Below are 27855 nucleotides of genomic sequence, written 5' to 3'. Positions count from 1 at the left end.
AGTGACAATAGGATATATGCAGGCCACAGCATTTTTTTCATTGATTCTAACTACAAGTGTGCAAGTTGGCAAACGATTTTTTAGCATGGACAAACAGACCCTTTTGACGGCGCTAGCAGGTACCCTCAATGCAGATCTCCAGACGCGGAAGGAGAGTGAGAGCCAGCTTCATGTTTTTGAAGCGCAACCTGGCTTCACTGCCTACCTTTTGGAACTCATTACTGAGCCCGAAGTACCGTTGGGAATCCAAATCAGTGCTTCAATTTTGTTCAAGAACAGAGTAGACCATTACTGGGTAGCACCTGAGAATAAGACCAGCACACTCTTGATTCGAGAAGGTGAAAAACCCATAATCAAGGACCGCCTCATCAGCACTATTATCAAAACGTATAAGAACAAACAGATCAAGTTGCAACTTGCTGCCGCACTCCATAGCATCTTGGATACCGACAAGTGGGAGGAACTTTCGTCGATAATAAAAAAACTCATTTCAGACAGCGGGAATGTCGACCATGTATACACCGGGTTGATTTGCTTGTATGAATATACTCGAAATTATCGTTGGGTCGGTATGGAGCTGACTTCTGGCAGTAATCCTGTCTTGGAGGAGGTTTCTCAGGAAATATTTTCCTCTCCTTGAGCCGTTGGCATCGCAACTTGTGTCGATGACCGACCCTCTTTCCAATGAGATGTTTGTATCTAATCGTCAAGACGTTTAAATTCGCCACGTTTTCTTCACTTCCAACCTACTTTCAGGATATTAACAAATTGGGCAGTTGGTGTCAGCTTCAAATCTATATCATCAATGAGCCGTTACCTGCGTCTGTTTTGGAGGAAGAATCCATTGATCTTAGAACCGCACACCCACGGGTTAAAACGGTTAAATGGTGCTTTGCGAATCTTCATCGACTTCTAAGCCGCCATGGTGGAGGTTTCAACACCAAGCAAAAGCTGGAAAATCAATTTGCAAAGACATTCATTGAACAATTTGTGCCTCAAATTCTTAATGCCTTTTGGGGTATCATTGAAAAATGGTCCACGAAACAAATTTGGCTTTCTGAAGGCTCACTCTACCATATGATCTCATTCTTGGAACAACTCATTGATACGTCTGCCTGGGGTGACTTATTCAACCAACTCGAAGCTATAATGAACCATGTCATAGTACCAACATTGAGTGCAAGTGAAGAGACAATAGAGTTGTACGAAGACGAGCCTGACGAGTATATCCGTCGCTTCTTCGACATTAATAGAGAAAGCAATACCTCTGATGTGGCGTCCATCAATTTCGTCTTTCGGTTATCTGCTACCAAATTTAAAACCACCATTGACTTGGTTTTATCAATTGTGAACGATATTTTTCAAAAGAGAGCTTCCGACAGAAACAACCTCCAATATGCTTTGAAAACGGAAGGTGCGTTGCGTATCCTTTCCACTCTCTCTTACAAGTTGGATAAAAAGGTGTCTCCAGTTCACGGCCAGCTCGACCAACTTCTCTACACTTACGTATACCCAGAATTGTCTTCCGATACCATGAACAAATTTCCTTTCCTCAGTGCTAGAGCGTGTGATACATTGGCCATGTTTGTCTACAAATACCAAGATCAAAAAGTTTTGGAAGATATATTTCAAGGAGTGGTCGCATGTTTCCAAAACGACTCGCAATTCCCTATACAACTTACCGCGGTCGATGCCTTGAGAACCCTTGTTGACGAAGAAGCAGTAGCTGAACATATATCTGGCCAGGCGCCACAGCTCATGGGTACATTATTAGACATGTCTAAAAAGTTTGAATCCGACATCTTAACTAGTGTTATGGATTCATTTGTGGAGAAATTTGCCAAGGATTTGGAGCCGTATGCCCAAGAGTTGTCTTCGAGGTTGGTTGAACTGTTCTTGAAGCTTGCACACGAAATCTTGGATCAACAGTCAGGAACTAATAACATCGACATCGAGAAAGAGTATCAGGCATCGGGTATTTTAAGCACTCTCACCACTCTTGTCATTGCAATGAATGCATCCCCCGCAGTTGCAGCATCCATGGAACCTACGTGCCAAGATATGATCAAATTTATTCTTGAAAATGCCATGGTTTCGTTTCTCTCTGAGGCAATTGAAATACTCGAATCAATTCTATTTGCTACCAATCATGTTTCTGCAGTTTCGTGGAGTATGTTCCAAATATGCATTGAATCTTTCGATACCTATGCCTTAGAATACTTTGACAGGTTTGAAGCCATTTTTCGCACAGTATCATCAAACTTTAGGTTTCAGTCATCCTGAGATAACTATAGGATTCCCCTTACGTGCAATCCATGCTCACTGGATGTCTCAAAGTCTAGAGAAGTGAATCACTTGATCGAGTGTTTGCACATAAGGCATTCGAGTTGATAGAATTGACAATCTGGAGTATGACCACCAGATTCGTGTCGTTTTTACCGCAATTCTTGCCAGAAGTTTTCGAAGTGATGTCTTCCTTGGAAGCGCAAGATGCATCTGATGGCCATATGTCGCATCATTTATCTATCTTAAAGATTCTATTTGCATGTCTCTACATCGACCCCAACACAACTTTGAAGTTCATATATGAGGTGTCGTTCACGGGCCTGTTCTTCAGCTTGTGGCATAGTCATTCTGACAGCTTCCAAAGTGTGTACGGTTGCAAAGTTCAAATTCTCGCCAGTTTGGCAATTTTATGCCATGCGGATTTAAGTTTAGTTCCAGCAGATGCCTTGGGAGGAATTGCCGATATTTTGGTTTCCAACTTGGAGGTACTTCCACACGCAATTAAAGCTCGTCAAGAAATATTGTCTCTGGATCGCGAATTGAAATCGTTGCAAAAAGACGTTGGAAATGGTCTGGATGATGAAGATGACGAATACTCAGGAGCATATTTGGAAGACGAGTATGAAGTAGATGACGCTGAACTCGAAGCATTAAAACAAACTCCTCTCGATAGCATGAATGTTTTTGAAGTTTTTGCCAACAAGTTCACTACACTTCAGCAGAGCGATGTTGCAAGGCATACAGCAGTTTTTGGAAGTTTGGACAGTAACCAACAAGAGGCTGTCACCAGAATAGTCAAAATCAGCCAGCATAGCATGGCAGGAAGGTAATAGGCAACTTTTTAATAGATAGCATAGATAATTTTGCAATCAAGGTTGCTTGTACCTTATTCCGTCGGCACGTGATACGATAACGAAGATCGCAGTTTCAAATTGAGAAAGTGTATAACCTCTTCAACCATGTTTTCAGGATTCGGAACGGGTATGTTTGGCACGTTGGGGTCGTTTGCGCCTATGAATACCAAATTTGAGGATTATTTTCGATGCTATCCAGTAGCCATGATGCCTGATAATATACGTAAAGACGATGCCAACTTTGGTGGCAAGATCTTCTTACCTCCTTCTGCTTTGAATAAGTTGACCATGTTACACATACGATATCCAATGCTTTTCGAGCTTGAAAATGAAGCCGAATCAGTAAAAACTCATAGTGGTGTTTTGGAATTTGTGGCTGAGGAGGGAAGGGCATATCTTCCCCAATGGATGATGGCCACATTAAATGTATCTCCCGGTCTGTTATTAAAGATTTCCAACTGTGATTTACCATTGGGAAGCTTTGTTAAGATCGAACCTCAATCGGTTGACTTTTTGGACATTTCCGATCCTAAGGCCGTATTGGAGAATGTTTTACGAAAATTTTCAACATTGACCGTCAATGATATTATTGAAATTAATTACAACGATGCCACATATGGTATCAAGGTGCTCGAAGCGAAACCCGAATCATCATCGCAAGGCATATGTGTGGTGGAAACCGATTTACAGACAGATTTCGCTCCTCCAGTAGGGTATGTGGAGCCAGAATATAAACCGGCAGTCAAAGAACCACAATCTAAACCAATAACCCCAAGCTCGGTCAACAGAGGCGTGGGTGCTGGTACCATGGCCAATTCCATAAACTATGCCAAGATTGTGGCGGAACAAAGCAACAACACATTCAAGGGATCGGGCCAGAAACTCTCTGGAAAACCTTCACAAGAGGCGACCAAGACCATTTCTATGGACGATCTCGATCCCAATGCTGCACCAGTCCCATTGGACTTGCCTTCAAACCAGCTCTTTTTCGGATTCCCTGTACAGCTTCCTACTCCGTCATACACACCTGAAAGTACGCCCGAACAACAGCCTACGTTTGGTGGAGTGGGACAATCTCTCAGGCAAAGCAAAAAGCGCAAAGACTCCAACAAGAACCATCCACTGTTGAAAAATCACGAGCGGAGCCCCGAGACGATCGAGATCGATTAATTGCATTTTGTCAGGTACAACCCCTTTTCTACTGAGATATAAATAGTCAATGCCGGTTATGTATTCAAGGTAAAAATACATCGTTTCCCTGTTCCATGGCCCTCTTTGTGTGGTACACAATATCTACACTTTCCCAAGGGTATGCTATCCAGCAGTCAGGCACGGTTCTGGCAGCGAAATAATTTCCAGTTTTCATAATTTCATCGGGCAAATCTGCCTTCTTTGGCTTGTCTTTGTCGTGTAAAACAAAGATACCAAACTTTGTGTCTTTGGGATCAGCATTTTTGGCTTTAGCTTGTTCCTCTACATCCTTCTTGAGCTCAGAAACCGCATAGTGCAACGTGGTTCTGGTATCGTCAACCTCATCAATAATCAATACATTCTTCCCAACAAGGTCCACCTTTGACTGGTGGTAATCGATCCACTGAGTTCTAACAACTTGAGTACCAACCGACTCGGCTTGACTTCCTACAGTCTCAATATCTTCATACAAAGACAAAATGATGGCCATGATACGAACATTGGGTTGACCAGGTTCCTTCAAAAATGAACGTAACATTCTTGCTGGGATGAACCCACCACCACCAATGGCAATGATCAAGTCGGGTTTAAACTGTTTGATTTTGTTGGCAGATTCCTGACACAACTGATGCACGTTGTTGTACGAGATGTACATCTTGGTAGCTTCTACGTCGTCGGCGTCCATTTTAGTGATACTTTTATGCTAATAAAGGGTTCTTTCGAATATATCGCGAAAAAAAAGTTGCAGCGATGAGGTTTGGTGCCAGTACGATGAATTGGAAATAGTGAAGGTAATGATTTGTAGATACAAAAGAAGTTGTAGTATGGAAGTTGGGCTGTAGCCAATATGAAAATATGGCAAGCTCTGCTTCATATAGTGATGAGGCCACGTTCCTCGGAGCCCCGCGGAGTGGTGACATAGACAAGTGCGGCAAAGATAAGGGTCTGGGCTTAATAGAGTAGATGAGGATGAACTTTAGGTACGGTTGGAGACCGTCAAATGTAGCTATCGACGAGAGATGCTTTTCCGAAGTTGAATATCCAAATATGAACTACGCAGTAGTGAAGAGTAAACTCAGATTTGGAATTGATTGATAACTGAAGAATCCAAGGTGATTGACTTCTTTGAGTAATTGACCCTTCTACGATTTCCACATATCCCCAAAAGTAACCTATTTAATTCATCTAGCTCTGTGTAGTGTTTCCCCCCGCACAATTGAAAAATTCATAGCCTGCACAGAATCAGTGAAAGGACAACTTGTAACATAACACTTTCTGCCACCACTTTGCATTTTTGACATTCTGGTTCAAAATGAGACTTGTTTTCTTGTCAATTTGGCTAGCGTGTGCCACTGCGGCAATCCTAGGCGTCGATTATGGTCAACAATTTACCAAATCGGTGCTTTTGGCACCCGGTATTTCCTTCGAGATTGTGTTAACTGATGAAGGAAAGCGTAAAGATTTATCGGGCATGTCGATAAGACCTTCTGGTCAGGACATTGAAAGAGTGTTTGGATCGAGAATGGGCTCTTTGTGTACCAGATTTCCTCAATCTTGTGCTGTGGGAATCAAACTGTTGTTGGGAAAAGCCATCCATGATCCAGAAGTTTCTGAATTCTTGAGTGTCCATCCAGGAGTTAAACTTATTGGTGATGATTCCAGGAACGGCGCCATAAGATTTGACTTTGGACTCACTAACCAGTCGTATCAATTCTCTGTGGAGGAGTTATTTGCCATGAACATGAATGAGATCAAGTCTCGTGCGTTGTCAGACTTGGATGATGCACACATGGCCCAGTCAATTGTCGAGGACGTGGCAGTGTCTGTGTCACCATTTGCTTCACCCAGCACTAGACAAGCGTACTTGGACGGTTTGCGCTTGGCCAACTTCTCCAATGTGTTGGGATTGGTCGATGAGGGCACCGCTGTCGCATTGAACTACGTCTCCAACCGTAAATTTTCTCCTGAAGAATACAACGAGAAACCCGAATACCATCTCGTTTACGATATGGGGTCGGGCTCGACTACTGCTACGTTGTTCACAGTGACCCCTCTTACCAATGGTACCATAGTACTTGAATTGATTGATGCAGGTTACGACGATACATTCGGCGGAGAATTGCTCACAAAGTCTGTCTACTCGATGATTCTGCTGAGGTTTATGGCTGCGTTTGACTTGAATGAAGACGAAGACCTTCCACCAAAGGTGAAGGCAAGATTGTTGGAAGCTTCCGAGAAGGCTAAAATTGTTCTTACGGTAAACACCGAATACCAAGTCTCAATTGAGTCATTGTACAACGACAGGGATTTCAAGACAACTATTACTAGAGACAACTTCGAAGAGATCAACAACGATTTGATGGAGAGGATCACCAAACCTATCTTGGATACATTGAAGAATTCAAAAGTGTCTGCTTCCGACGTCCAGTCGGTAATTTTGAACGGAGGTTCTACTAGAGTACCTTTTGTTCAGCACCACTTGTCTGTATTGTTGGGTGAGGACAAGCTTTCGAAGAAGGTGAATGCCGACGAAAGTTGTGCACTTGGAACCACACACAGAGGTCTCAAGCTCAAAACCCAATTGGAAAAGGCTAGAGATGTTAAAGTGATCGAGAGATCGTTCCGTAGCCACGAGATCGAAGTCGACAATATCAAGGAAGAAGCTATATTCGAAAGAGGCAGCGTTGTGGGACAAACAGTGAAAAAGTCAATGGGACCAGTCGAAAACGACAAGATCACGATAAGCTTGAAGGAGGATGAATTCTTATTCAAGTCTTATGAAGTGGATGGCTTGCTCAAGAAGGTTGAAAGATTGACATGCAGATCAAAGGAAATCAAAGAATTGGTTGCATATTTTTCATTGGACACCAACAAAATGTTTGAACTCTCTGGCTTGAACTTTGAGTGTGTTCCTAAAAAATCTTCCGGCGGACTTTTCAACAAACTCATGAAGGGCAGTGGTGAAGCAGAGGAAGATGAAGAAGCAGAGCCAATAGTTGAAGAGACTGAAGACTCCACTAATTCCACCTCCGCTTCAAACTCTACCAAATCTGAAATTTCTAAAACAAAGTCAAGACCTGTTAGTATTTCCCTTCCAAAACCTTCATATCCTCATATCAAGCCATTGTCAAGAACTACAAAGGAAAGAGCCGCAAACAAGTTGAAATACTTGAACAGCCGCGACGAAGAGAAATTACATCTTACAAAGGTGAGGAATATACTTGAGAGTCTGTGCTACGAAATGCGCTCCTTCATCGACGAACACGAGGAGACTCTCATACAAGAGCTCTCAGATGAAGAGGTAGCCAACACTAGACAGTATGTTGCTGACACTATTGAGTGGCTCGACTTTGATTCTGATGATGCATCTTTGAAAGATGTGCAAGCCAAGATTACCGAGCTCGAAGGAAAGAAGAGCGAGCTTTCGGAAGCATTGGAGATCTCCACTACTGACTTGAGCTACGAAGGAATCAAAAAACTTTATGAAAGTAGTAAAGATATCATGATGAGAATTCAACACTACATGTTGGAGTTCGGCACCGAGATTAGTGAAATCAGAAAGAAGTATGAAGAGGCAGGATTCGATTTTGACAAGGAAAATGACAAGATCAAAATGAAGAACTTGGCTAAAGGAGATGATAGAATGCTCACTTTCGACAAGGTGTTGACCGAATATAAAGAGGGTGTCACCAACATTGGGCGTTTAGCTGATATGGAAGCTGACGAGTTTGGAAAGATAGCTAAGCGTGCGGTGTGGGAAGACTACAATAACGTTGCCAAGGGAATTGTCAATATGATGGGCGACGTTATGTTGCTCGAAACTTCTCATAGAGAACGAGTTGATACGCTTAACTCAAAGCTCGCCAAGTTTTTATTGAGAAAGAAGCAAAAGGACGAACGGGAGAAAAAGAAACAATTAGAGAAGGAGAAGAAAACTGAAGAAGAAGAAGAGGATAATGAGGATGCTGAGTTTATTGAAGAAGATGAGCCAGTAATTTCCACTGAGGCTTCTTCAACCCCAGCAAGTACACCTACAAGCACCGGCACATCAGAAACTACATCTGTGTCTTTAGAACATGATGAGTTGTGAAACTAATTTAGAATGGGCCATATACAATATATTTATCGTACCTCATCACCATCGCCTATTATGTAATTCCACGCATTAAATCTCCAGGAAAATACATACCGTTTCACCATGAGCCAAGACCGTAAGTGAGAGCCATTATTTGTATGGATTCCTGTTATCACCACAGCCTATTGAACCCACAGTACTAACCGCAGCGTACTCTTTTCGCTCCAGAGCGCCGAGACGAGAATATCGAGAACCAACGAGAGAAAGTCGAGAGCCACCAAGAGACAGAAAACGGGACTATTACGATGATTACTCCCAAGATAATCGACGTTCGGGTAGACATCAAGGACCATATGGAAACCAAGCAAGAAGTAGGGATGACTATAACAACTACAATGGCAGAAATGATCGTGGTAGACGACCTAGACCTGATCCCAGACGTGGTCGAGAACGATATGTGGACCAGAGAACAAAACCAGTAACCGAGCTGCCCGAGAAGCTTAGATCCCGTTTAGAGAATTTGGCCAATGTTCCATCGCTTGACGAAATTGCTATAGAAAATAGTCGATGGGGTGTGCGAGTTGAGGGCTTTGAAGATGTTCTGGCTGTGAGAGCGAAATTATCGGGCTTGTTCCCGTTGCCAGGCTATCCCAGACCACGAGACTATACGAAGCTTTTTCCCTCAGTTCGGTCTAAATTGCCCTATTATCCAGAAGATCCAGATGGAGATACTCATATCGAACCATTCCAGTCACTAGCAGCACGCACACTCATCGTCGATATCAACTTTTCTTTCGACCCTCAGTTGGTCTCTGAATACATTGCCAACTTTCTACGTGGACTTGACACCGAAGTGACAGGATTGGACTCCGTCAAGTTGGCAGTCAAGCACAATGATATCTTCACAATCGAATTTAAAAATCACGAATGCGCAACGATAGCACTTGCTTTAACCAGCCAACCAGTTACAATCGTGGATGATGGACAGCCTGTGCTGCTAACATTGAGCATTAGTCGACCAAAAGAGTACACTGTTCAAAGCATACAGAACACTAATACTGCCGATGAATTTGTTGCCGATAGTCCTCGCAAAATCACATTGAGAACCAAGGAAGATTCCGATACCAAATTAAGAGCTACCTTGGAGAGTGTGAGTGGTGTCAAGCTGCTATTCATGCTCCGTGAGATAGGTACAAAGAAATTTACAGGGATAGCATTTGTCGAGTTTAACGACTCACCAAGCGACATCTTGGACAAGTTAAATGAGATTGAGTCTATAGAATCAGCGTGGTTCTCCTGTGAGACATCTTCAGTACAAAACCGAACTGCGGAGTTTGAAAACTTGAAGTTAATGGCAAAAGCCAACGGAGCTACTGAACGTGAAGAACTGAAATGCATTGTATTGGCTAACATGTTTTTGCCGAGGGAACTATATGACCAGTCAAACTACAAATTCATACTCGACGACATTCGTCAAGAAGCCGAGCAATTCGGTGACTTGAAATCGGTAAAGATCCCAAAACCAGATGCTGGTGAGGAGCATGGCGTTGGAAAAGCATACATCGAATTTGGGTCTCAAGAAGCAGCAACCAAGGCAATGGAGGGATTAGCGGGTCGGTTTTATAACGACCGCACAGTCTTGTGCAGTTATTATAGTTGGGAAGACTATAATCGAGATTTTTTTTAGAGGTTGTTCTCAGCTAAAAATGCTTTTAGCTCTCCAGGAACGTCAGCGTCATATCCATGACGGGATGTCATATCGTACAATTGCTTGGGGAGTTCAGGGATGAAACTCAAACTCAATTTAATGATTTCGTTTTCTTCCAACGGAGGAAAGCTTCGCAACAATTTCATCGGCTGGGGTGAATTCAACAACTGCGAACGGTTGATGACGAGCTGCGCAACCACGAAAAGAATATTCATGTGTGTCCCGTACGCAAACAATAAGTCCCATAACTTAAGCACCGACTTCAAAGGTGGAGTGCATGCCCCCAAGGTGAGCACCGATGGAAATGCATATATCTCAGCTTTGAGAAATTTCGAATCGAGGTACTCACTGAGAACCGGATCGATGATCTTGAGAACCACGTCGACCAAGGCAAGCCCGGTATGAACCCCATCCAAATTGGGAGTGATATAAAGTGGTATTTGGTTGGTTACGAGCAGATGAAGTATGGCAAATGCCTGTGGCTCGCTCTTGTGACAGGCGTATACTATAGGTGCTAACAACACATTAAGACCCTGGACGTATCCCACCTTGCTTTGGATCGAAATTGCTAAGCACGATAGTATTCGAATTAGTGAAGATTCAGATACTTTCAGGTGGAAATGACGATCATGCATGAGAGTTCTGAAGGTATCATTCTTGATTTTTTGATACATTTCACTGGAAATGCTACTACTGGCGGATTGGACGAGCGCCAAGTACTTGTCAGTAGGAAATGTTGGTACTTTGCAAAGAATAGACCAAACATAACATCGATAAGGACATTGATCGTAACCTTGTGGTGTCTGTAAACCCTCTACGAGCACCATATATCGCAATTGGGCGAGTCCATTAGCCAAAAATATCTGGGGAAGGCCTATAAAATGCTCTATGGAGTCTCGTTTGCGTCCCCGATGTTCCACTTGCATCATGGTAAATAGTGCACTTCAAACAAAAACAGATCTGGTGCGCGATGCAGGACTAGAATATTTTCATTTAGATTGGGAAAAACTCCACAAGAAAGCATTACATACAAAAAGGCCTAGTAATATCAAGGTAGCTCTAGTCTTTATATTCAAGCTTTTTAGCCATTTCCATTTTCAAAAGAACTTTCTATTCCACTTTTGTATTCTGTAGCATCGCGTCCTGCATTTTCCACACCTTCGCAACTCAAATTCCTCTCTTGCTCGGTTGAGCACCATGTTTGGAATTGGTAAATTTTTATACGTTATACTTCTTGTGGTCAACGGAATCGCAATCTTGAGTGAGGACCGGTTTCTCAACAGGATTGGGTGGGGCAGCAGCGGCCAAAACACAAATGGGTTTCAATACCAGCAGTTTCAAGCAGGGGCGGGTTCCGACAACGAATCAATAAAATCCAGACTAGTAAATTTGATAGGAGCAATCAGAACGTTGCTTCGAGTCCCGCTCATTGGGATCAACATCATTGTCATACTCTACGAACTCGTGCTAGGATGAACGCATAAACATATAACCCTAAATGAATATATTAATCTATTTTGTTCTATGCAATGTGTTCCGTGGTCTGCTCTAAGCCAGCTCAGAGCCATTAGCGGTTTTGCAATCTGTCTCTGGACTTCTTGAACAACTCCTCTTGCTGCCTAAGAAGTTCTTCTTCTGAAAGTCCCGAATTTTGAAACTTGTTATTCTTTTTCTCTTTACCCTTGAGAAGTTCTTTGTGTTCGTCGAGTACACGATTTATTATATCCAAGTAGTTGTGGAACCCAAGCTCTTCCAATGCCTTCACCACGTGGTCACTTGCTATGGTTTTTTTCGCCTCCTTCTCGGCAATCTCGTTCAGTTGTGATGATAGTATCATGATAAATTCTATGGACAATTCTGTCACCGCTTCTCTCGCCTCCTTGGAAATGGCTATATCTTTTGGCAATATCTCTCCGATAAGTTTCTGCACCGTGGCCTTGGGCAAGGACAAGTCCTCGCCTCCCGAATTGAATTCAGACATCGCCGTAACTCGACCGCAAAAAGTGCGAACTGGGGGTTTTTATAGAGTCCACCATGGTATATACAGGACGCGAGGAATTTGCAGCCACTAAGAAATGCACTGAATCACATCTTTAACGAACTCTTCCGGACGTTCGCTCACAATCCAATGGCCACAGTCATATTGTTTCAGCTTGAAATTGGAAAAGTATTGCGGGAAATCAACTTGCAAATTCGCCTCTGTCACAAATGGCGAATATTTAGCGTGCATAATAAACGTAGGGCCAGGATAGGTAGCATGAATATTTGGCCAGGAGCCCATATCTCTTATAATATCATACTTGAGCATCTCCAACGCTGGTATGCGAAGGTTGGAGCCGGTGGCTGATGCTCTTAAGTTGCTAAGTAAGAATGTCTGGACAAGATGGTCAGGTTCGTACGGACCTATAATTGTGCGAGCCTTTGAAAGCATCTGCGACAGTGGAGTATTTGGCTCAAATTTTGAGTGCTGGACGTGAGCTAACCCTATTAGATCATTATGGAACTGTGGGTCAAGCTGAGCAGCCACAGGAGCATTGTCCACCACAATAAGTTGTGAAACCAATTCGGGCAGTTTTAGTGCAACAATCATGGCCGTTTTCGCACCCATTGAATGGCCAATCAAAGTGGCCCCAGTCCAATTTTCTTGTTTCATCAACTTCACTACATCATTGGCGAGGGTCTCGTAATCAAATGGCTGGGCATGTGGAGAATCTCCGTGGTTGCGAAGATCAATACCATAAATTGGTCGGCTGGTTAAATGACTGAGTCTTCTTCCCACAGACCTATAATTTGACAGCGATCCAAAGAGCCCATGCAATAATACTATAGGTTTACTGAACTTATACTCAAACTTCTTCGAGTGCTTGAACTCGTGCCACACAAGAGGAACAGTATCGCGATGAGGTAGTGGCTTGACACTGTTCAATTGGAGGGGATGTGCCAAATCAATGGTCTTCGCAGTGACTTTAGAGTGGACCCAGCGTGCGAGTATAACATTCTCCCGGGTGAAAATACGTCGTTGGGCCCGAAAAAGCATCGTAATGATACTTTAAACGTAATTGCTTGAGCTACGTGCTCTTGCTACTGAGCACAGATTCTCATCCTGTCAACCCATCGGCTAGCAGCGCACGTGACGTCTCGAAAAATTTACCTCATCGCAGCGTTTAAGCACTGGTTTAGCATCGACACCCCATTTGTTAACACACTAGCACCATCAAAAAGAAGCCTTGGGCTCCTACACACCATCAAAAAAGATATACAGAGCATTCAATCTGCATAAGATTATCCCTACGCTCATCTCACAATGTCTGGTCCATTACTTACATCTGCATTTGATCCCACTTTATCGTACATTGCATGCGTGACAATAAGCTTGGACGTACACAAGGTCACAGTAAAGTCGTTGAAGCACTCTCAAAACGAACTAGATATATCATTAACTTTGGGGCAAGCATCAACGGGTGTCTGTTTTGCGATGGGCATCACTCACCTCACAAAATCCTATAATTGCACTCGGTTTAACTTCTGGTTCCACATTAGTCTATGACCCATTGACTGGGGATATTTTGACAGAACTAGAGTCGCCTGCAGCAGCGGCAATCAGCGATTTCCACTATTCTAAGCTCACGAACACAATATGGATCAGTGACATAAACGGAAACATATACGAATGGGATGTTTCCAGTTTTGAGCAAAAGTCCCATTTTTCCCTAAATGACCTTCTCGAAGTGCCAGAGTCCATCCAAAGAATCTACACTGTAAACTACTTGGAAAAGACCCATCTTGTCGTCGCAACACATTCGATCCACATTGTGAATATCTCGGGATCTGAAATTGCCCGCACCTTCCCTGCCCATGTCCAGCCAATCAACTCACTTTTACCCGTTCCCCACAACTCCGACATGTTACTTACCAGTGCTGTTGGTGACCGTTTCATCAACTTGTATTCGATATCCAAGGGAACTCCACAGGCCGTCTTTGTAGCGCTGGAGAATATCAGCCAGGTCCAGCTTGGAGTGAACAAAAATCATTCAATCTTGACAGCAATCACAGACAGCGGTGTGGTGGAGATTTTCAACAACCCTTTGAGTTCCGAAGGTGCCATACCCGTGGGAAAGAAGAAGCGGAGACAGCAAGCTTCTGCGGTACAATCCAGAACACCAACCAGTAGCATCAAACTTACAAGGCCAAAAGATCAAATTAAGAACACATTGGATGCAAATTTGGCAATTCATGCTGTTGCTTGCACCGATAGTGTCATATTCTACTCATGGCTTGAGAATGCTAGCGTACCTCAAGTCGACTCTCTTAAGTGGTTGGTGAAAGGTGAAATTTCTACCGTGACACCTCTAGTGCTAGAAAAAGCCAAGGTTGATACCTCTACTGCTCATGTTCAAAATGGGCACGATGTTGCAGCCGCAACACATTACAACGAGGGAAACGCTATTGTGAGTGAAGGTATAATGCAAACGGCTGACCAAGATAGCGAAGACGAAGAGGAAGAAACCTTGGCAGAAAGATTAGAAAAGATCTCCACTGACAAGAGTATCAGCTCCAAGAAGAAACGAAATGTACATAATTCAGCTGGAACCTTGTCGGTTATTCTTACTCAGTCGTTGAGGAATAACGACCATTCGTTATTAGAAACCGTGTTGGCTAACACAGACCCAGAAGTCATCAAGAACACGATATCCCGTATCAATGCTGTTTCTGCGGTTCAACTACTTGAACGGATAGCGGAAAGAATTGCTAGACAAGTATATCGTTTCGACCAATTGAGCTCATGGTTAAAGTGGGTCATAGTGATCCATGGCACTGTGCTCACCAATATGCCAGGTCTTGAGTCTAAACTCGCCAGTTTACATGCTACTCTTACGAAAAAGGCGGATACACTTCCCAGACTTTTGGAGATTCAAGGTCGACTTCGTATGATTGAGCAACAAAATGAACTCAAGCGGGAAATTCTCGAGGACAGCGACAGTGAAGACGGAGAAGAATTGAGTGATGTCGAGTACTTTGAAGCACTTGACGACGCTGAAGCTAATGGTGATGCCGATTTGTTGAACGGAGATGTTTCCAACAGCGATGAGAGCGGTAGTGAGAGAGATACAGACAATGAAGAAGGAGACGAGATTTTCTCGGATGGTGGTGACGATATGGACGGTTATAGCGACATAGAAGCAGAAGGCTAATAAATTGCATATCAACATGCATTCATGTCAATTTGAAAATAAAGCTTGTCGCACCGATGGAGGTATTGTAAGCCGTACTGAAAAATCGCGACCTCGTTAATCGGTTGACTTTAATGAATACATAATGGCTTCTTATTTCAGCTGGCGGTACATATACTTCCTTACCATAGGACTAAGGTTCCTTTTTGCATTGTCAGACTCCTATATACATCCAGATGAACACTTTCAGAGCGTCGAAGTGATGTCAGAATTCCTAGGCTTCACTAACAAGAAACCATGGGAATTCACCAGCGATCTACCAGCACGAAGTTATGGTCCGTTGTTTCTATTTTACGGTCCTGTTTTTGCAATTGTTAGGGGGATGGGTGTTCAATTGAGTCCGTTGGTTATCTGGTATTTGGCTCGATTGCAATTTATGATTCTCACTTGGATTGTTACTGACACTTGTATTTTTCGAATGCTTCCTACTAAACAAGAACGTATAAAAGCTATCTTCTTTGTCCTGACTTCCTATGTCACCCACGTATACCAATCACATTGCTTTTCCAACTCAATTGAAACCTGGCTCGTGATGTTGGGGACTTTGATCATCGACAATTTGCGGTACAATCAAGACTCCAAACGTCCAGAAATACGATCAAGACCCGAATATTTCAACGTATTTGCATTGGGAGCTATTTTGGCTGTGGGAATCTTCAATAGAGTAACAATGCCAGCATTCTTTTTGGTCCCTTCATGGTTTGTTCTCAAGCATATTTGGCTTCATCCTTTGAGTGCAATTGTGGGTATTTTTGGATTCATTGTACCTGCGCTAACATTTGTATGGATCGATACAAAGATGTTTGGCTCGATGAATCTGACTCCAATCATCACTCCGCTCAATAATCTTATTTACAACTCCTCGTACGATAATTTGTCCCATCATGGTATTCACCCATTCTATACCCATATACTAGTTAACCTTCCCCAACTTTTGGGTCCGTCTGGAATTGTTTATTTGTTCTGGAAGTTCAAGAATGACTACTGGAAAACTACTCCGTTTTTGACGGCATTCAGTGGAATATTGGTTCTCTCCATAGTTCCACACCAAGAACTTCGGTTTCTAATACCGGTGATTCCATTGTTGAGCTGTTGTTTCGATTTGCGACCTTTCACCGGAAAAAACAAAGTAGCGTACTTTGCAAAACCACTCTTGTGGATTTGGTATGCTTTCAATATTGTCTTGGCTGTTTTGATGGGAATTTATCACCAAGGTGGTGTGGTTCCTGGACTTGAACACATAAGAACGGAAAGCCAGTCGAACATAATACCAAAAACATACATTTGGTGGAGAACTTACTCTCCGCCAGTATGGCTCTTGGGTGACAAAAAACGCCATGTACAAACCCTAGACATTGAAAACGGTGTGCTACTGGGTACCGTCGATGGTAACAAAAATATCATTATTATAGACGCAAAGGGTACGGATATCAAAAACCTCGAGCCATTCTTAGTCAAGGGTAATTACATAGTTACCCCACTGGCTTCATTTGAGACTGAACTCAGTGATATCGTACAGGCTAACTTGACTTGGTTCCATTCGGCTCACTGCGACTTGGATCACCTAGACTTGTCAAACTACAAAACACTCAAGCCAGGATTAGGCATTTACGAGCTATTATAACATCATGAAGACTCGTTTCTTATGATCTAGCATAGTAATAAACTAGTATTACATGTATCGTACATTTTCTGAACCACAAAAATTCACTTGTAAAAGTCGAATTTGTCGTGCTCAGTACCTGTCTTGACCTGGGATGTATATGCTTCTTCCAAATCGCTTTGCAAGATCATATACCTGTTCTTTCTCACCGCTCTCAAACCTGCTTCTTGCATGATAGCTGCAATGACCGCACCGGAAAGGGGGTCGTTTCTGACAATGAGAGAGTCCAAATCGACTTCAGGAGCTAAAGCCATCTTGGAAGCAATGGTTGTGAAAATCAATCTTCTCTCACGCCTGTCTTTCAACGAAGGGAACTCGATTTTTCTGTCCAACCTACCAGGGCGCAATAAGGCAGGATCGAGGGTGTCGGCTCTATTAGTTGCCATGATTACCTTGACGGTGGAGGATTGGTCGAAACCATCCATTTGATTCAACAATTCCAATAAGATTCTTTGGACTTCACGATCAGCACCAGTCTGGGCATCGAATCTCTTGGTTGCGATTGCATCGATTTCATCTATGAATATGATGGCTGGAGCGTTTTCACGAGCGAGACGGAAAACGTCTCGTACCATTCTGGGACCTTCTCCGAGGTACTTTTGCACGAATTCTGATCCATTAATTCTAATGAACGATGCTGTGGACGAGTTGGCGACTGCTTTCACCAACATGGTTTTACCGGTTCCGGGAGGTCCATATAACAAGACACCGCGGGGAGGATCGATACCAATTTGCGAGTAGAGGTCACCCTGAGTAAGTGGCAACTCAACCGCTTCTCTTATTTCTTGCTTTTGCATGTCCAATCCTCCGACATCGGCGTAGGTGACATCTGGTTTCTGGTCGTCGCCCACGATGGAAATTGAGGAGTCAGCTTCTGGAGGGAGAATATCAACCAATGCATTGGAGTGACGGTGCAAAGCGACTGAGGATGAAGGTTTGAGAAGTTCACGGTCTAACGTGGAAAGAATTCTAACCACATAGTTCGAACCTGTGGTCGACGACACAATTCCGCTGTCCTCGTCGACTGGTTCCAAAAACTGCCCGATGACTAATGGCACAGATTTAATACGCTTGACCTCTTCCTGCGCTCTTACGAGCTCGCGCTTGAGATGGCGCTGTTCGTCTTTGATGTAATCTTCTTGGAGGAGAAGCAAATCCAACTCTTTCTCCAACTTCTTGAGCTTCAAATATACGTCGGCATTTTCATCGGCACCGGCGTGTTTAGGCAATTCTGCAAACGGAGCTGAAGGCCGCTGGATGGCCACCGAGCCACCGTCATGGATTCCAAGTTCTTCCATATTTATATATTATGCTAAAATACGGTGGGTAGTATCGGATCTGTTCGCACCAGTTGAGAGTTGGAGTTATGAAGGTGGCGTGTGCGGGTAACCACAGGTGCTGGTGAGTGGATGCGAGTTTCTGATAGCTAACGACCAGACAAGATATTGCCTAAGATGCACCCTAAAAATGTAGATATGACAAGAAGAAGCCTGGCGTCGATAGCCTGTATCTCCCCATTTCCGTAAAGAACCCTGGATGTTGTAGATTTTACGTAGTTGGAGAATTTTGTCCATGTCCATTGCAGCCATGATAATGACAAGAGACTAGGCTCTAATGAAATTTGGCTAGAAAACAGAGTCTCATTCAAGGCAGAAGCTTCAGGAGCTGGTATTGTATTTTTTTCAACCACCAGGTCTGTGTTCAGCAAATTGACTTCCGAAATTGCAACCTTCACTTTGTCTTCAAATGAAGCAACCAACCGTTTTCTTTTCCATGGCTCCACAATGAGCGTGGCCACAAAGAACAAGAGAACATTGATCCCCATGATGACCCATGTCCCCCATGTTGACGCACTTCGAATTTTATCGGACCAAATCTGTTCTTCATGGTACCTCGTGAGTATCAGTTGAGTGAGTTTCAATTGTATTGAGTCCACTTTCAGCTCAGCATCCGTTAGCTTCCTTGCTGCTTCTGCTTCAAGCTGTTCATTTGTATGGTCGTTCCGGTATAATTCTGTGAATCTTTCGAGATCCAGAGGACTCCAGTTGTGCTTGCGAGTGAGCAATTCGTTGACTTCTTGCTGCAGTTGCGACCGAACCAGAATGGCATCGGTATATGCTTTTTTACACTCCTTGACGGTAGTCTTTGCCCTACGGAGCTCAATTTCAAGTTTTTCAACTTCATTTTTCAAACCTTCAATTGACGAATATCCAGTGGCATCATTTAACGTTCGTGTAGCACGGAAAATTGTCTTTTGAAGCGATTCGAGATACGTCTCGATGCGCTTGGAGGTTTCCGTTCTTAATCTCTCACGCTGCAGCGGCAATGTGGGATTTTCAGCTAGAATAGCACGCTTTGTTGACTCGGAGATGGTGTGCTCGTCGGCATTTGCTTGGTGAAAAGTTTCACTGGAAGAAGGTATGGCAGTATTGGTGTCATTGACAGTGTCTGAGGCATTCCTGGATTTGTTATTGGCTTCGTTTTGCTTCTTTACAGCTCCCAAATTGCTGGAGTCTATAATGGTCTGTAATTTATCATCGATATTTTTGGAGTTTGAGCTGGATCGAACTTGAAATTTATTCACAAATCTACTAGGGGTACACGTTGCAGCAAGATATTGGGATCGTCCAGCACACAAACGGATCCCTCGAGCTATAGCAATGGTAGTAGCGAACATTAGCTGGTCAACGAGTGCGACCGAAATCGCACTTCGGCTGCGAAATTTAAGAGACATATTAGTACTATTCATAACTAAAAGTTCTTGTTTACCAAATCCTTCACCAACTTCCAGTCGTTGGCCTCAACGTAGTCCATCACAACAATACCAGCACCCTTGCTGAACACTCCATCAACACCTCCTTCAGCCATAGCCTCGGAGATTTTCTGGGGCCAGCAGTCGGTGTTAAAGAAATTGGAACCGGAACAAAAGTTGATGAACAATTTGGGGTCGCTGTTGCTACTGTTATAGTCAGCGGCACGCTTGGTCAAGTTCTTGACATAACCAATCTTCTTTTCAACGTCATCCTTGCTTTCAAGTTCGCAGAAATCTTGCACGACGAATGAACCACGATCATCTTCAGTGGTGTTGTAGTTCCAGCTTTGAGCATTGAATCCGAATTCTCTGGCTCTGTCTTCGTTCCTAACACCAAAACGTCTGAACAAAATCACTTTACCACGGGCGTCGCCCAATCTGGGAATATTGTTGTTGAGGTACCATTTGTCCTTGTTCTTGTTCACATAACGGTCCCAAATACAATTGCCAAACTCATCCTTGTCATTGTCCCAGGTGTCTTGACCTTCCTGCTTCAATGACACAAAAACGGTTTCCGACTTGTTTTTAGCAAGAAAATCATAAACTTCGTCCAAAACATCCAGGAACATCAAAGGAAATGGAATTTTCACTGGAAATTTTCCATGGATAACTTGCAAGTCTTTGGCGGCTTCTCCTTCGCTCAAGAACTTTTTGGCGACTCTAATGTCCAAGAACCTCACACCATGTTCCAATTGATCCGTAACAGACTCTCCTTGACATTGAACCGAAGGAAGAGCAGTGTGACAAGCGGCAGAATTGTGGGTTCCAGGAATTGCCAATTTTCCAAGGCTGACGTTGTCGTCGATGTCCTTCATCCAGGTTTTGTAATTGACCATTTTGCTGTTTTGAACTTTTGCTTACTAGTTTGGAGTCTAGTTTTTGATGACTGGAATTCTTCCGAATTTCACCTCCGCAAGCACACGGTCTGCTTAGGTAAGGACAATGGGGCAGTACTACGCGGTTCAGTGGGGCTAATTTACGTCAATTTATGCAGGTACATGTGAGTGAAGGTGTGCACCAGATGTAAACTCTATACTCTATATGCTATCCCATACCTCTTCGTGGGACTTACCATGAGTTTCTGGAACATATAGCGCAATTGAAATGGCATAACCAGCACTAATTGCAGAAAACCCATAAAAAATACAACCTCCCAATTTGGCTTCTACCAATGGAAAAAAATACGCAAGTGAGATATTTGCTAACCAGTTTAAGGCACCTCCAACTGCCTGTGCTGCTCCCACAGATTCATGATGTGCCAATTCGGATATCATCAAAAACGGAATTGGTGCCATTCCCGCAGAATATCCAGCAACAAACCCAAAACAAGCAATTGCAACCACAGCTTCAATCTGAAACTGCATTCCTATAGCAATAGCGAATGCACAAATGCTCATGGTAACCACGGAAAGTAACACCAAAGGTTTTCGGCCCCACCTATCAACTACAGGCGACACTGCAATTGCACAAATAACGTTGCATAAAGAAATTGAACAAGCAATCATCAATGGATCTTTGAAAATGGGAGAAAGGAAAGATACCCCATAAAAGGTGATTCCATTCATTCCACAGAGCTGCTGTCCCGTAAGAAGAAGCGCAACAGCACGAAACTGGGGCCAGTATTCCAGTGAGGTCATAAATTCGAAAGGTGTAGCATGAACCGGTTCTGTTGGTTCTTCGGCATTTGCGACTTGAGAACTACCAGACTCACTTGTAGTCGGTTCTCTCGAGGCTACTAGGGGAGACTGCTCAGTCGTTGCTTCTTCATCATCAACCACCTTGGAAAGACGACGATAATGTTTAAGCTCTCTTTGAGCTCGCAGCCGTGTGGATCTCAAGTCGTGGAGAATTGACGTAGCACCATGAACATCACCCGTATTCATAACCATCCACTTGGGAGATTCATGAGTGGTGAACAAGGCGACAAACTGAACAAGTCCCATAATAGTTGCAACGAAGAAAATTAGTCTCCATTGCTGATTATTAGCGAAAACGTACGACACCAATTGTGCCGATAATATTCCAATTGCAACGGCCAATTGTACCAAAGACCCCAATAAACCACGATGATTGGGAGGAGTTAACTCGCTGATGAGCAATGGACCCATAACCAACGAAGAGCCTGCTCCTAATCCAGCAATAAACCGGCCAATGCAAATTGCTAAAAGACTATTTGCCCACATAATAAGGGCAGAACCAACAACATACATGGAAGAGCTTAGCATGCACATGGACCTACGTCCAACATTGGCTGAAACATATGAAGAACCTGCCAATATTGATGCCACAAAACCGCCAACCGTGAACATTGTCGTCATCATAGCAACCCCCATATGCCCCATATCTATGCAAGTTTCTCGGCCATGATGTGCCCAGAATGTATCTGAATAGTGAGGAAGTGGTCCGTGGCGGGTAATAGCACAAGTAATGATATCTTCTGGTGCATTGAGTTCAGCCTTTGTTAGAGCCGGTGGTGAAAAATTCATGCAAATGAAATACGTACCAAATGGTAACCAAACTGAAAAGTTCCTAATCCAGCTACAATCGTGGCCCATACCAATCCTTTTGTTAGACGATCCTCGAACATTATTGGAAAGAAAAGGAAATTTGGTGTGTTATAATATAGTTGTTGTTCCGGCACGCCGGAAATTCGATTGCTTCGCACCTTATCAGTACCCCACAAATCGGATCTCGCGCGTGAAACGAGAAGCCGGAGCACCGGTTAATTGACTTCACACGATCTGAATCAAGATCTGAATCATTTTGCACTGGTCAACCACCAATGTTATTCATTGCATACAGTGTTTTTCGTCTCGATGGCGCGGAATATATTGCGATTTTCGCACAGGTGGAACGGAACTCGCTGGGCAGCTATTCAATTTCGCGCGTGAAACTTACATCATTTCGAGAATAGATGAAATAATCACGTAGAATGGCAGCAGGAACAACAATATACTACAATGGCTGAGTCCTCTTTATCTTCAGCCGGCCCATTACTGGCAGCCGAAGTACATTCCGGTCAATTTGTAAATTCCCTAAGGGTAATTACTGTTTCTCTTATCAGCTTTATAGTTGCGAGAAATTTGCAGTTCTTGAAAATTTAACAGTAAACGTCTTATGTTTTGGCAGGGAGCCCATAGGAAAGATCGTGCTCTCAAAGTTCCTGGTAGACGATAGCACTGTAGTGATTTTGGTGTCACACCGTTTTCTTGTTAGTTTTCGCAGCCGCGAGGCATACATGAGATTTGCTAATAAGTCGTCCGTATACCTTTGTGCATTGTCCAGCATGCAATACAAACATCGGGACAAGCAAGGTGTACATGGTTCACATGTTTTTAACTCATATTGTTATCACTCACTCAGCGATTTTATCAACTCTCGCCATAGCTCATCCATATAAAATAGAGACGATATATGGCCACCAGGCACCAGGCGGAAACTAGATGATTTATAGTTGTCTACTAGCCAGTCATTAGTGCTTCCACCGATTTGGTCGGCTTCTGATCCCACTATCAATATTGGCTTGGATGCGTGTTGGTCGTCGAGTGTTTTCGGCTCGAAACCCCAATCTGAATGTATTACATCAGACACCTCCATGAAACCATCCCAATTATGGCAACTCTTAACTGCACCGCGGGCCATTTTCTCCACAAACTCATCCTCACTAAGCTCATTATCTAGCAACCACTGTTTCAACTTCAATCTTTCATCATCATCCATCCTGTGGAAAAGGGTTTGGTGTAGAAATTTCTTTGCTCCATCCACCGACCTCAAATTAAATCCAACAATTACTCTGAAGAGCCATTGAAGCATATGGAAGGGAAGTATTTTAGTAGGAGGCCCTATCGAAAACCAATTCTGCCAACTAAGACATTTCTCGTACCCCACATGGTGCTTTAATGGAGTGAAGCCTGAAAGTAAGAGACAACCAGCAATTTTTCGACCAGGCGGAAACAATTCATACGGCGCACCGTACAACATCTGTGCTTGAACTGTGCCATAAGATCCACCAGCGACATAAAGCTTATCGTAGGCGTCTGTTGGATAGAAATGGGACAAAAGTTCCGTTATATCCCTAGCTAACGAAACATGGTAAGGCACTGATAAGTCGCGAGAACTGGTGTTGCCCATTCCTGGAAGTGTAGGTGCAATCCAATGTGCTCCTCCATGTTCTAAAAATGGTTGAGGAATGCTTGTTGCTGTGCCAACTCCAAAGAGGCCGTGAAAGAAAACAATCACTGTTCGGGAATATTCAGGGCCAATATGTGCATAAGCGATCTTTCTTTTGTTCAGTAGTTGTAAAATGTGCTCTTCTTCTCCCTTTGCTCTATCATAGTCACTACTGGTTTCTACGTCGGGCATATTTATAAGGACAAGTGGGATACTTGCAAAAGAAAGCAGTGCCCGTTAAGATGTTTTCGGATATAACTATAATCCTCAAAGTAAATCTCGTTGTTCCCCGCGAAAGTGAAGCTTGAACTTGTACTAGGCTTGGGTTACATATGCAGGAACGACTCCATGTTTAAAGGAAGGAGCATCTCGGTCAACATCACCACGAAAGCCTAGCAGCTAGCGTATTCTGCAAAAAGTGGCGCAAAGTCCAACACCTGCTCCAGCGAATTCTGTTCTTCACCTGCGATATATTCCGTCGAGATGAAAACACTGATCAGGATCTTTTTGGCAATTTCGGAGATACCCTCTAATTTTTTCGCATTTTCGATTTCCTGCCGATAGAGAAATCGGCTGCATCGACGAGCACCCTATGTTCTATGCACAGGTCAATGAAGCTGGATTTGACTATGCTGGGAATGGGCAAGTTGGATGAGTTGGAAAACGACACCGAATCAGCAATATCGTGACTTATAACATCAATTCGTGCCGCAAGTGTTTCATCACCTTCTTCATTTGCAACCACTACAAAAGAACAGTCTCCCAAAGTTTCACTAATTTGTCCACCATATCGTTCAACCTTGCGGCGTAACCCATCCTTAGCCCAATTGTGAGCTGCCACGATGAGGAATTTGACATCATTGAATAGAAATGCCAACGGAGGATTGTCTCCCAATTCGTGCAAGAACTCTTCTTTAGCGCATTTGATGTCATTGTCAGTTAATTGTGGATTTTCAATGCGTCTGCAAAACTCAACAATTGGTAAATCAACTCGCTGTGTGAAGCTGTCGCCATAAACATCTAGTCGTGCCAGAGAATTCTTGAGTAGATCCACACTTCTCGTTCGAAAGATCATAGAAGGCTCTAAAGGAACTATGGCATTACTTTCAATGCAATTGAAAACCCACACCAGCTTCAAGATATCCAATCCATAGTTTACTATTGCCTCGGTGGAAGGAATTGCTACCTCAGATATGACGATGGTTTGCCGATCAGGTTCTTTGGCCAATTTATGGCTCCGTATAAGCATTCCACCATGCAGCTTCACTATACGACTGAGATCTTCTACCGAAAGACGTTCATTGTCTCTGGATTTCTTGCAATCAGATAGGATCAAGAACTGAAAGTTGCTGAATAAATTGGAAGTTACTTCAGTTTTTACTTGCTTCGATGCCTGCTCGAGTAAAAATGAATTTGCTTTTCTTTTTCTGCCTTGCAAAATAGTTTGTGATTTGTTAAAGTCACTAGAGTACTTGAGCTTCATTTCACGGTACTCTTGAAGCGTCACGCAGTCCTCAATTAGTTTGTCGTCTCTTATACGACGACAATAGAGATTGTGCAAAGTGGTTCCCACTGCATATGTTTCCTCCAATGACACATCGATTGACCTTGCTTTAATTTCAAGAGCGACAGAGTCGTTTGGGTTGATCCAGAAATCGGGTTTTTTGCGCCCAAATTGAATAAGATCCGTAGGTGGTGGATTTGTCTTCAAATTATTCCATTTTCCCGCAGTTAGACGTTCAAGTCGATCAAATTCACCTTCTGTAAAACCATTGGCTACAGTGCAAAACGATTTAAAAACGTTGCCGTTTTCCTTGTCTCGCAATCCACACATGTACGAGTTCTTCACTGCAGGGATCAAGCCTATTATCACCAAATCCAAATTTTCACCAAATTGCTCCAAGTACTCTGGTTTCACTTTTACCCAAGAATTGTCACGCTGGGCAACGTGGTACTTCAGATCAACATTCTTTATGACCAAACCCTCGCCTCTATCGCTTATCACGTTCTTGATGGCCAATTTGATATCATCAGGATCTGAACCCTTCATTAATGGCAATAGTTCAAACTTATGAGGAATCTCATTGATCAAGCTTCGGAGAAGCTGTTTGCGATAAGAAAGCTTGTGGTTTGTTAAATTTTTTCCATTGACATGAAGAACGTCAAAAACAATAAATAAGGGCCAAGCAGATTGTTCTTCAAAAACGTCCGTTGTGGTAAACTGCCGAACAGCTTCTTGAACAGCAGAAGTCTTGAGAGTCCCAAAGGGGAGAATAACCTTTCGCTTAAAGTCCCAGGCAACCATTTCTCCATCTAGAACGATACTTTTCACTCTTGGATGAAAGGCATCGGTAAGATATTTTGTCAATGAGCCTATTTGAAAACTAGCTCCATAGAGAAGGGTATAATCCTTTGTTCTCCTAGAAAAGAATTTGAATCTCGAGTCTTGAAAGTGTAGTATCATCCGATCACCATCCATCTTTTCTTCGATATAAAATGCATTGTTCATTCTGGCACAAAGCTTTTCGTACGATATGTTAACCTTCTGTGAGAGCTGAGGAAGAAAAGGGTAAAATGGCTGGATAGTGAGTTGATCATCTGTGAGTCTAACCTCGGGGTCAGTAAGGAGCCAAAAAACTTTTGACAAGTTATTGCAAAGACCATATAAGCGAGGAGCATCAGGATGCCATCGTTCAAAGAAAGCAGTTTCGAATGATCCAAGAGTCGATATTTTGAGAAGAATAGTGAAAAACCACCGCAACTGTTCTATAGTGAGCTTCTCCACCACTGGCTCGAGAATTGCTACTTGTTGGGCTGACTTGGATGCTTCATCTGTGGTCAAAGTTTCGAGAACTTTATTGACCTCTGAAATCTTGATGGTTGGCTTGACTATTTTGTCAGGATCTCGTCTTTCAGAGTATATCTGGGCAATGATAAACGGCAACGACTTCAAGTTTCTGGTGTCTCGTCTATGATGGTGTTTATATTCATGGTAATGTTTTTTCCACTTGAATAGCTTATCGTAGTCTTGAGATTTAGGTGAAATTTTCAACATTTTAACCACTAAACGAGCAAGGGTGGTATCTCTGATATAGTACAATCGCTTGGCTTTGTTAGGAAATATGAGAGGAGCCGCTGGCATGATATCAGGACCGATAAACGTCTTCCATTGCTTGATGAATTGTTCTATAACGTAGACTTTCTTTGAAGAAATTGTTGGAAACTCACCAAGATTTTGATGTGAGACCCCATCAACCTTGGTAAAGAGCTGAGACACAAGAAAGTCGAAATCTGCATCGTCCAAATGGTTTTTCGGTGCCTCTACGTTGTCTAGATATGACATTTAAGAAGAGTCCTGTACGGTTCGCATTTCGCGGGACTGCGGCGCACTGATAATAGGAGTGATAAGGTTAAGACATGGAGAAATAGATGAAAAGAATCGATTATGACAGAAGGGAAGTAAAGAAGTTTGTAGGTGACAGAGTCAAGAAAATATAAATGCCATAAATAATATGTATATTATAACAAAATAATGCGAGAACTAGCTCAAGAGCCATCACGTCATGGCTATAAATAGACATTCACAGCCATTACAGGTATCTTTGACATCAATGGAACCTCATATTGACGCGAAATGTCGATTACAGCCTTATCTCAATTCACAAAATTACGTCAATTACGGATACACTGCCTCCCAATCAATGCGCCATGACGTCAAACATGTCAGTGAAAACAATAAGTGGCTGCAACACCTTTTTGCCGAGTTGCGTCAGGGTCTTCGCCTCTCTCCGTCCCCAGTTTCTCCGACAGTTCAGCTGCGGTTCCGTTCACCTCGCAATTTGAAGTAGTTAAAATTTAAGGTTTC

The 27855-nt window shown here is 43.1% G+C and overlaps 18 protein-coding genes across 18 annotated transcripts; 8 read left to right on the top strand and 10 right to left on the bottom strand. All coding sequences in view use genetic code 12, as the record gives it.

Moving 5' to 3' along the window:
- Window positions 1-16: 16 nt before the first annotated feature.
- PGUG_03000 (uncharacterized protein) lies at window positions 17-640 on the top strand (the record flags this gene model as incomplete). The annotated part of the gene is made up of 1 exon (XM_001485221.1): window positions 17-640. One exon carries the CDS (start codon window positions 17-19, stop codon window positions 638-640), a length of 624 nt encoding a protein of 207 aa, XP_001485271.2.
- A 44-nt stretch (window positions 641-684) lies between these two features.
- On the top strand, window positions 685-2283 carry PGUG_02999 (uncharacterized protein; the record flags this gene model as incomplete). Its single annotated transcript, XM_001485220.1, has 1 exon — window positions 685-2283. One exon carries the CDS (start codon window positions 685-687, stop codon window positions 2281-2283), a length of 1599 nt encoding a protein of 532 aa, XP_001485270.2.
- Window positions 2284-2411: 128 nt separating this feature from the next.
- PGUG_02998 (uncharacterized protein) lies at window positions 2412-3116 on the top strand (the record flags this gene model as incomplete). The annotated part of the gene is made up of 1 exon (XM_001485219.1): window positions 2412-3116. One exon carries the CDS (start codon window positions 2412-2414, stop codon window positions 3114-3116), a length of 705 nt encoding a protein of 234 aa, XP_001485269.2.
- Window positions 3117-3245: 129 nt separating this feature from the next.
- PGUG_02997 (polyubiquitin-binding protein) lies at window positions 3246-4310 on the top strand (the record flags this gene model as incomplete). Its single annotated transcript, XM_001485218.1, has 1 exon — window positions 3246-4310. The coding sequence occupies one exon, from the start codon at window positions 3246-3248 to the stop codon at window positions 4308-4310; it is 1065 nt and encodes a 354-aa protein (XP_001485268.2).
- A 64-nt stretch (window positions 4311-4374) lies between these two features.
- On the bottom strand, window positions 4375-5016 carry HPT1 (hypoxanthine phosphoribosyltransferase; the record flags this gene model as incomplete). The annotated part of the gene is made up of 1 exon (XM_001485217.1): window positions 4375-5016. The coding sequence occupies one exon, from the start codon at window positions 5014-5016 to the stop codon at window positions 4375-4377; it is 642 nt and encodes a 213-aa protein (XP_001485267.1).
- Window positions 5017-5643: 627 nt separating this feature from the next.
- LHS1 (Hsp70 family chaperone) lies at window positions 5644-8421 on the top strand (the record flags this gene model as incomplete). The annotated part of the gene is made up of 1 exon (XM_001485216.1): window positions 5644-8421. One exon carries the CDS (start codon window positions 5644-5646, stop codon window positions 8419-8421), a length of 2778 nt encoding a protein of 925 aa, XP_001485266.2.
- Window positions 8422-10089: 1668 nt separating this feature from the next.
- On the bottom strand, window positions 10090-11043 carry BUB2 (Bub2p; the record flags this gene model as incomplete). Its single annotated transcript, XM_001485215.1, has 1 exon — window positions 10090-11043. The coding sequence occupies one exon, from the start codon at window positions 11041-11043 to the stop codon at window positions 10090-10092; it is 954 nt and encodes a 317-aa protein (XP_001485265.2).
- A 268-nt stretch (window positions 11044-11311) lies between these two features.
- PGUG_02993 (uncharacterized protein) lies at window positions 11312-11590 on the top strand (the record flags this gene model as incomplete). Its single annotated transcript, XM_001485214.1, has 1 exon — window positions 11312-11590. One exon carries the CDS (start codon window positions 11312-11314, stop codon window positions 11588-11590), a length of 279 nt encoding a protein of 92 aa, XP_001485264.1.
- Window positions 11591-11681: 91 nt separating this feature from the next.
- On the bottom strand, window positions 11682-12095 carry NCB2 (negative cofactor 2 transcription regulator complex subunit; the record flags this gene model as incomplete). The annotated part of the gene is made up of 1 exon (XM_001485213.1): window positions 11682-12095. The coding sequence occupies one exon, from the start codon at window positions 12093-12095 to the stop codon at window positions 11682-11684; it is 414 nt and encodes a 137-aa protein (XP_001485263.2).
- An 87-nt stretch (window positions 12096-12182) lies between these two features.
- PGUG_02991 (putative hydrolase) lies at window positions 12183-13151 on the bottom strand (the record flags this gene model as incomplete). The annotated part of the gene is made up of 1 exon (XM_001485212.1): window positions 12183-13151. One exon carries the CDS (start codon window positions 13149-13151, stop codon window positions 12183-12185), a length of 969 nt encoding a protein of 322 aa, XP_001485262.2.
- Window positions 13152-14016: 865 nt separating this feature from the next.
- Window positions 14017-15306, top strand: UTP5 (Utp5p; the record flags this gene model as incomplete). The annotated part of the gene is made up of 1 exon (XM_001485211.1): window positions 14017-15306. One exon carries the CDS (start codon window positions 14017-14019, stop codon window positions 15304-15306), a length of 1290 nt encoding a protein of 429 aa, XP_001485261.2.
- A 124-nt stretch (window positions 15307-15430) lies between these two features.
- SMP3 (glycosylphosphatidylinositol-alpha 1,2 mannosyltransferase) lies at window positions 15431-16969 on the top strand (the record flags this gene model as incomplete). The annotated part of the gene is made up of 1 exon (XM_001485210.1): window positions 15431-16969. The coding sequence occupies one exon, from the start codon at window positions 15431-15433 to the stop codon at window positions 16967-16969; it is 1539 nt and encodes a 512-aa protein (XP_001485260.2).
- Window positions 16970-17052: 83 nt separating this feature from the next.
- PR26 (proteasome regulatory particle base subunit) lies at window positions 17053-18306 on the bottom strand (the record flags this gene model as incomplete). The annotated part of the gene is made up of 1 exon (XM_001485209.1): window positions 17053-18306. One exon carries the CDS (start codon window positions 18304-18306, stop codon window positions 17053-17055), a length of 1254 nt encoding a protein of 417 aa, XP_001485259.1.
- Window positions 18307-18434: 128 nt separating this feature from the next.
- SHE9 (She9p) lies at window positions 18435-19757 on the bottom strand (the record flags this gene model as incomplete). Its single annotated transcript, XM_001485208.1, has 1 exon — window positions 18435-19757. The coding sequence occupies one exon, from the start codon at window positions 19755-19757 to the stop codon at window positions 18435-18437; it is 1323 nt and encodes a 440-aa protein (XP_001485258.2).
- Window positions 19758-19759: 2 nt separating this feature from the next.
- On the bottom strand, window positions 19760-20656 carry PLC2 (Plc2p; the record flags this gene model as incomplete). The annotated part of the gene is made up of 1 exon (XM_001485207.1): window positions 19760-20656. The coding sequence occupies one exon, from the start codon at window positions 20654-20656 to the stop codon at window positions 19760-19762; it is 897 nt and encodes a 298-aa protein (XP_001485257.2).
- A 201-nt stretch (window positions 20657-20857) lies between these two features.
- HGT20 (Hgt20p) lies at window positions 20858-22375 on the bottom strand (the record flags this gene model as incomplete). Its single annotated transcript, XM_001485206.1, has 1 exon — window positions 20858-22375. One exon carries the CDS (start codon window positions 22373-22375, stop codon window positions 20858-20860), a length of 1518 nt encoding a protein of 505 aa, XP_001485256.2.
- Window positions 22376-23171: 796 nt separating this feature from the next.
- Window positions 23172-24182, bottom strand: PGUG_02984 (alpha/beta hydrolase; the record flags this gene model as incomplete). Its single annotated transcript, XM_001485205.1, has 1 exon — window positions 23172-24182. The coding sequence occupies one exon, from the start codon at window positions 24180-24182 to the stop codon at window positions 23172-23174; it is 1011 nt and encodes a 336-aa protein (XP_001485255.2).
- Window positions 24183-24519: 337 nt separating this feature from the next.
- LIG4 (DNA ligase (ATP)) lies at window positions 24520-27333 on the bottom strand (the record flags this gene model as incomplete). The annotated part of the gene is made up of 1 exon (XM_001485204.1): window positions 24520-27333. One exon carries the CDS (start codon window positions 27331-27333, stop codon window positions 24520-24522), a length of 2814 nt encoding a protein of 937 aa, XP_001485254.2.
- Between the last annotated feature and the right edge of the window lie 522 nt (window positions 27334-27855).

Source organism: Meyerozyma guilliermondii, genomic scaffold (assembly GCF_000149425.1).
Source record: "Meyerozyma guilliermondii ATCC 6260 scaffold_3 genomic scaffold, whole genome shotgun sequence".
Taxonomy (NCBI): Eukaryota; Fungi; Ascomycota; class Pichiomycetes; order Serinales; family Debaryomycetaceae; genus Meyerozyma; species Meyerozyma guilliermondii.
Note: the sequence above shows the minus strand (reverse complement) of the source record. Positions and strands in the feature narration are given on the sequence as shown.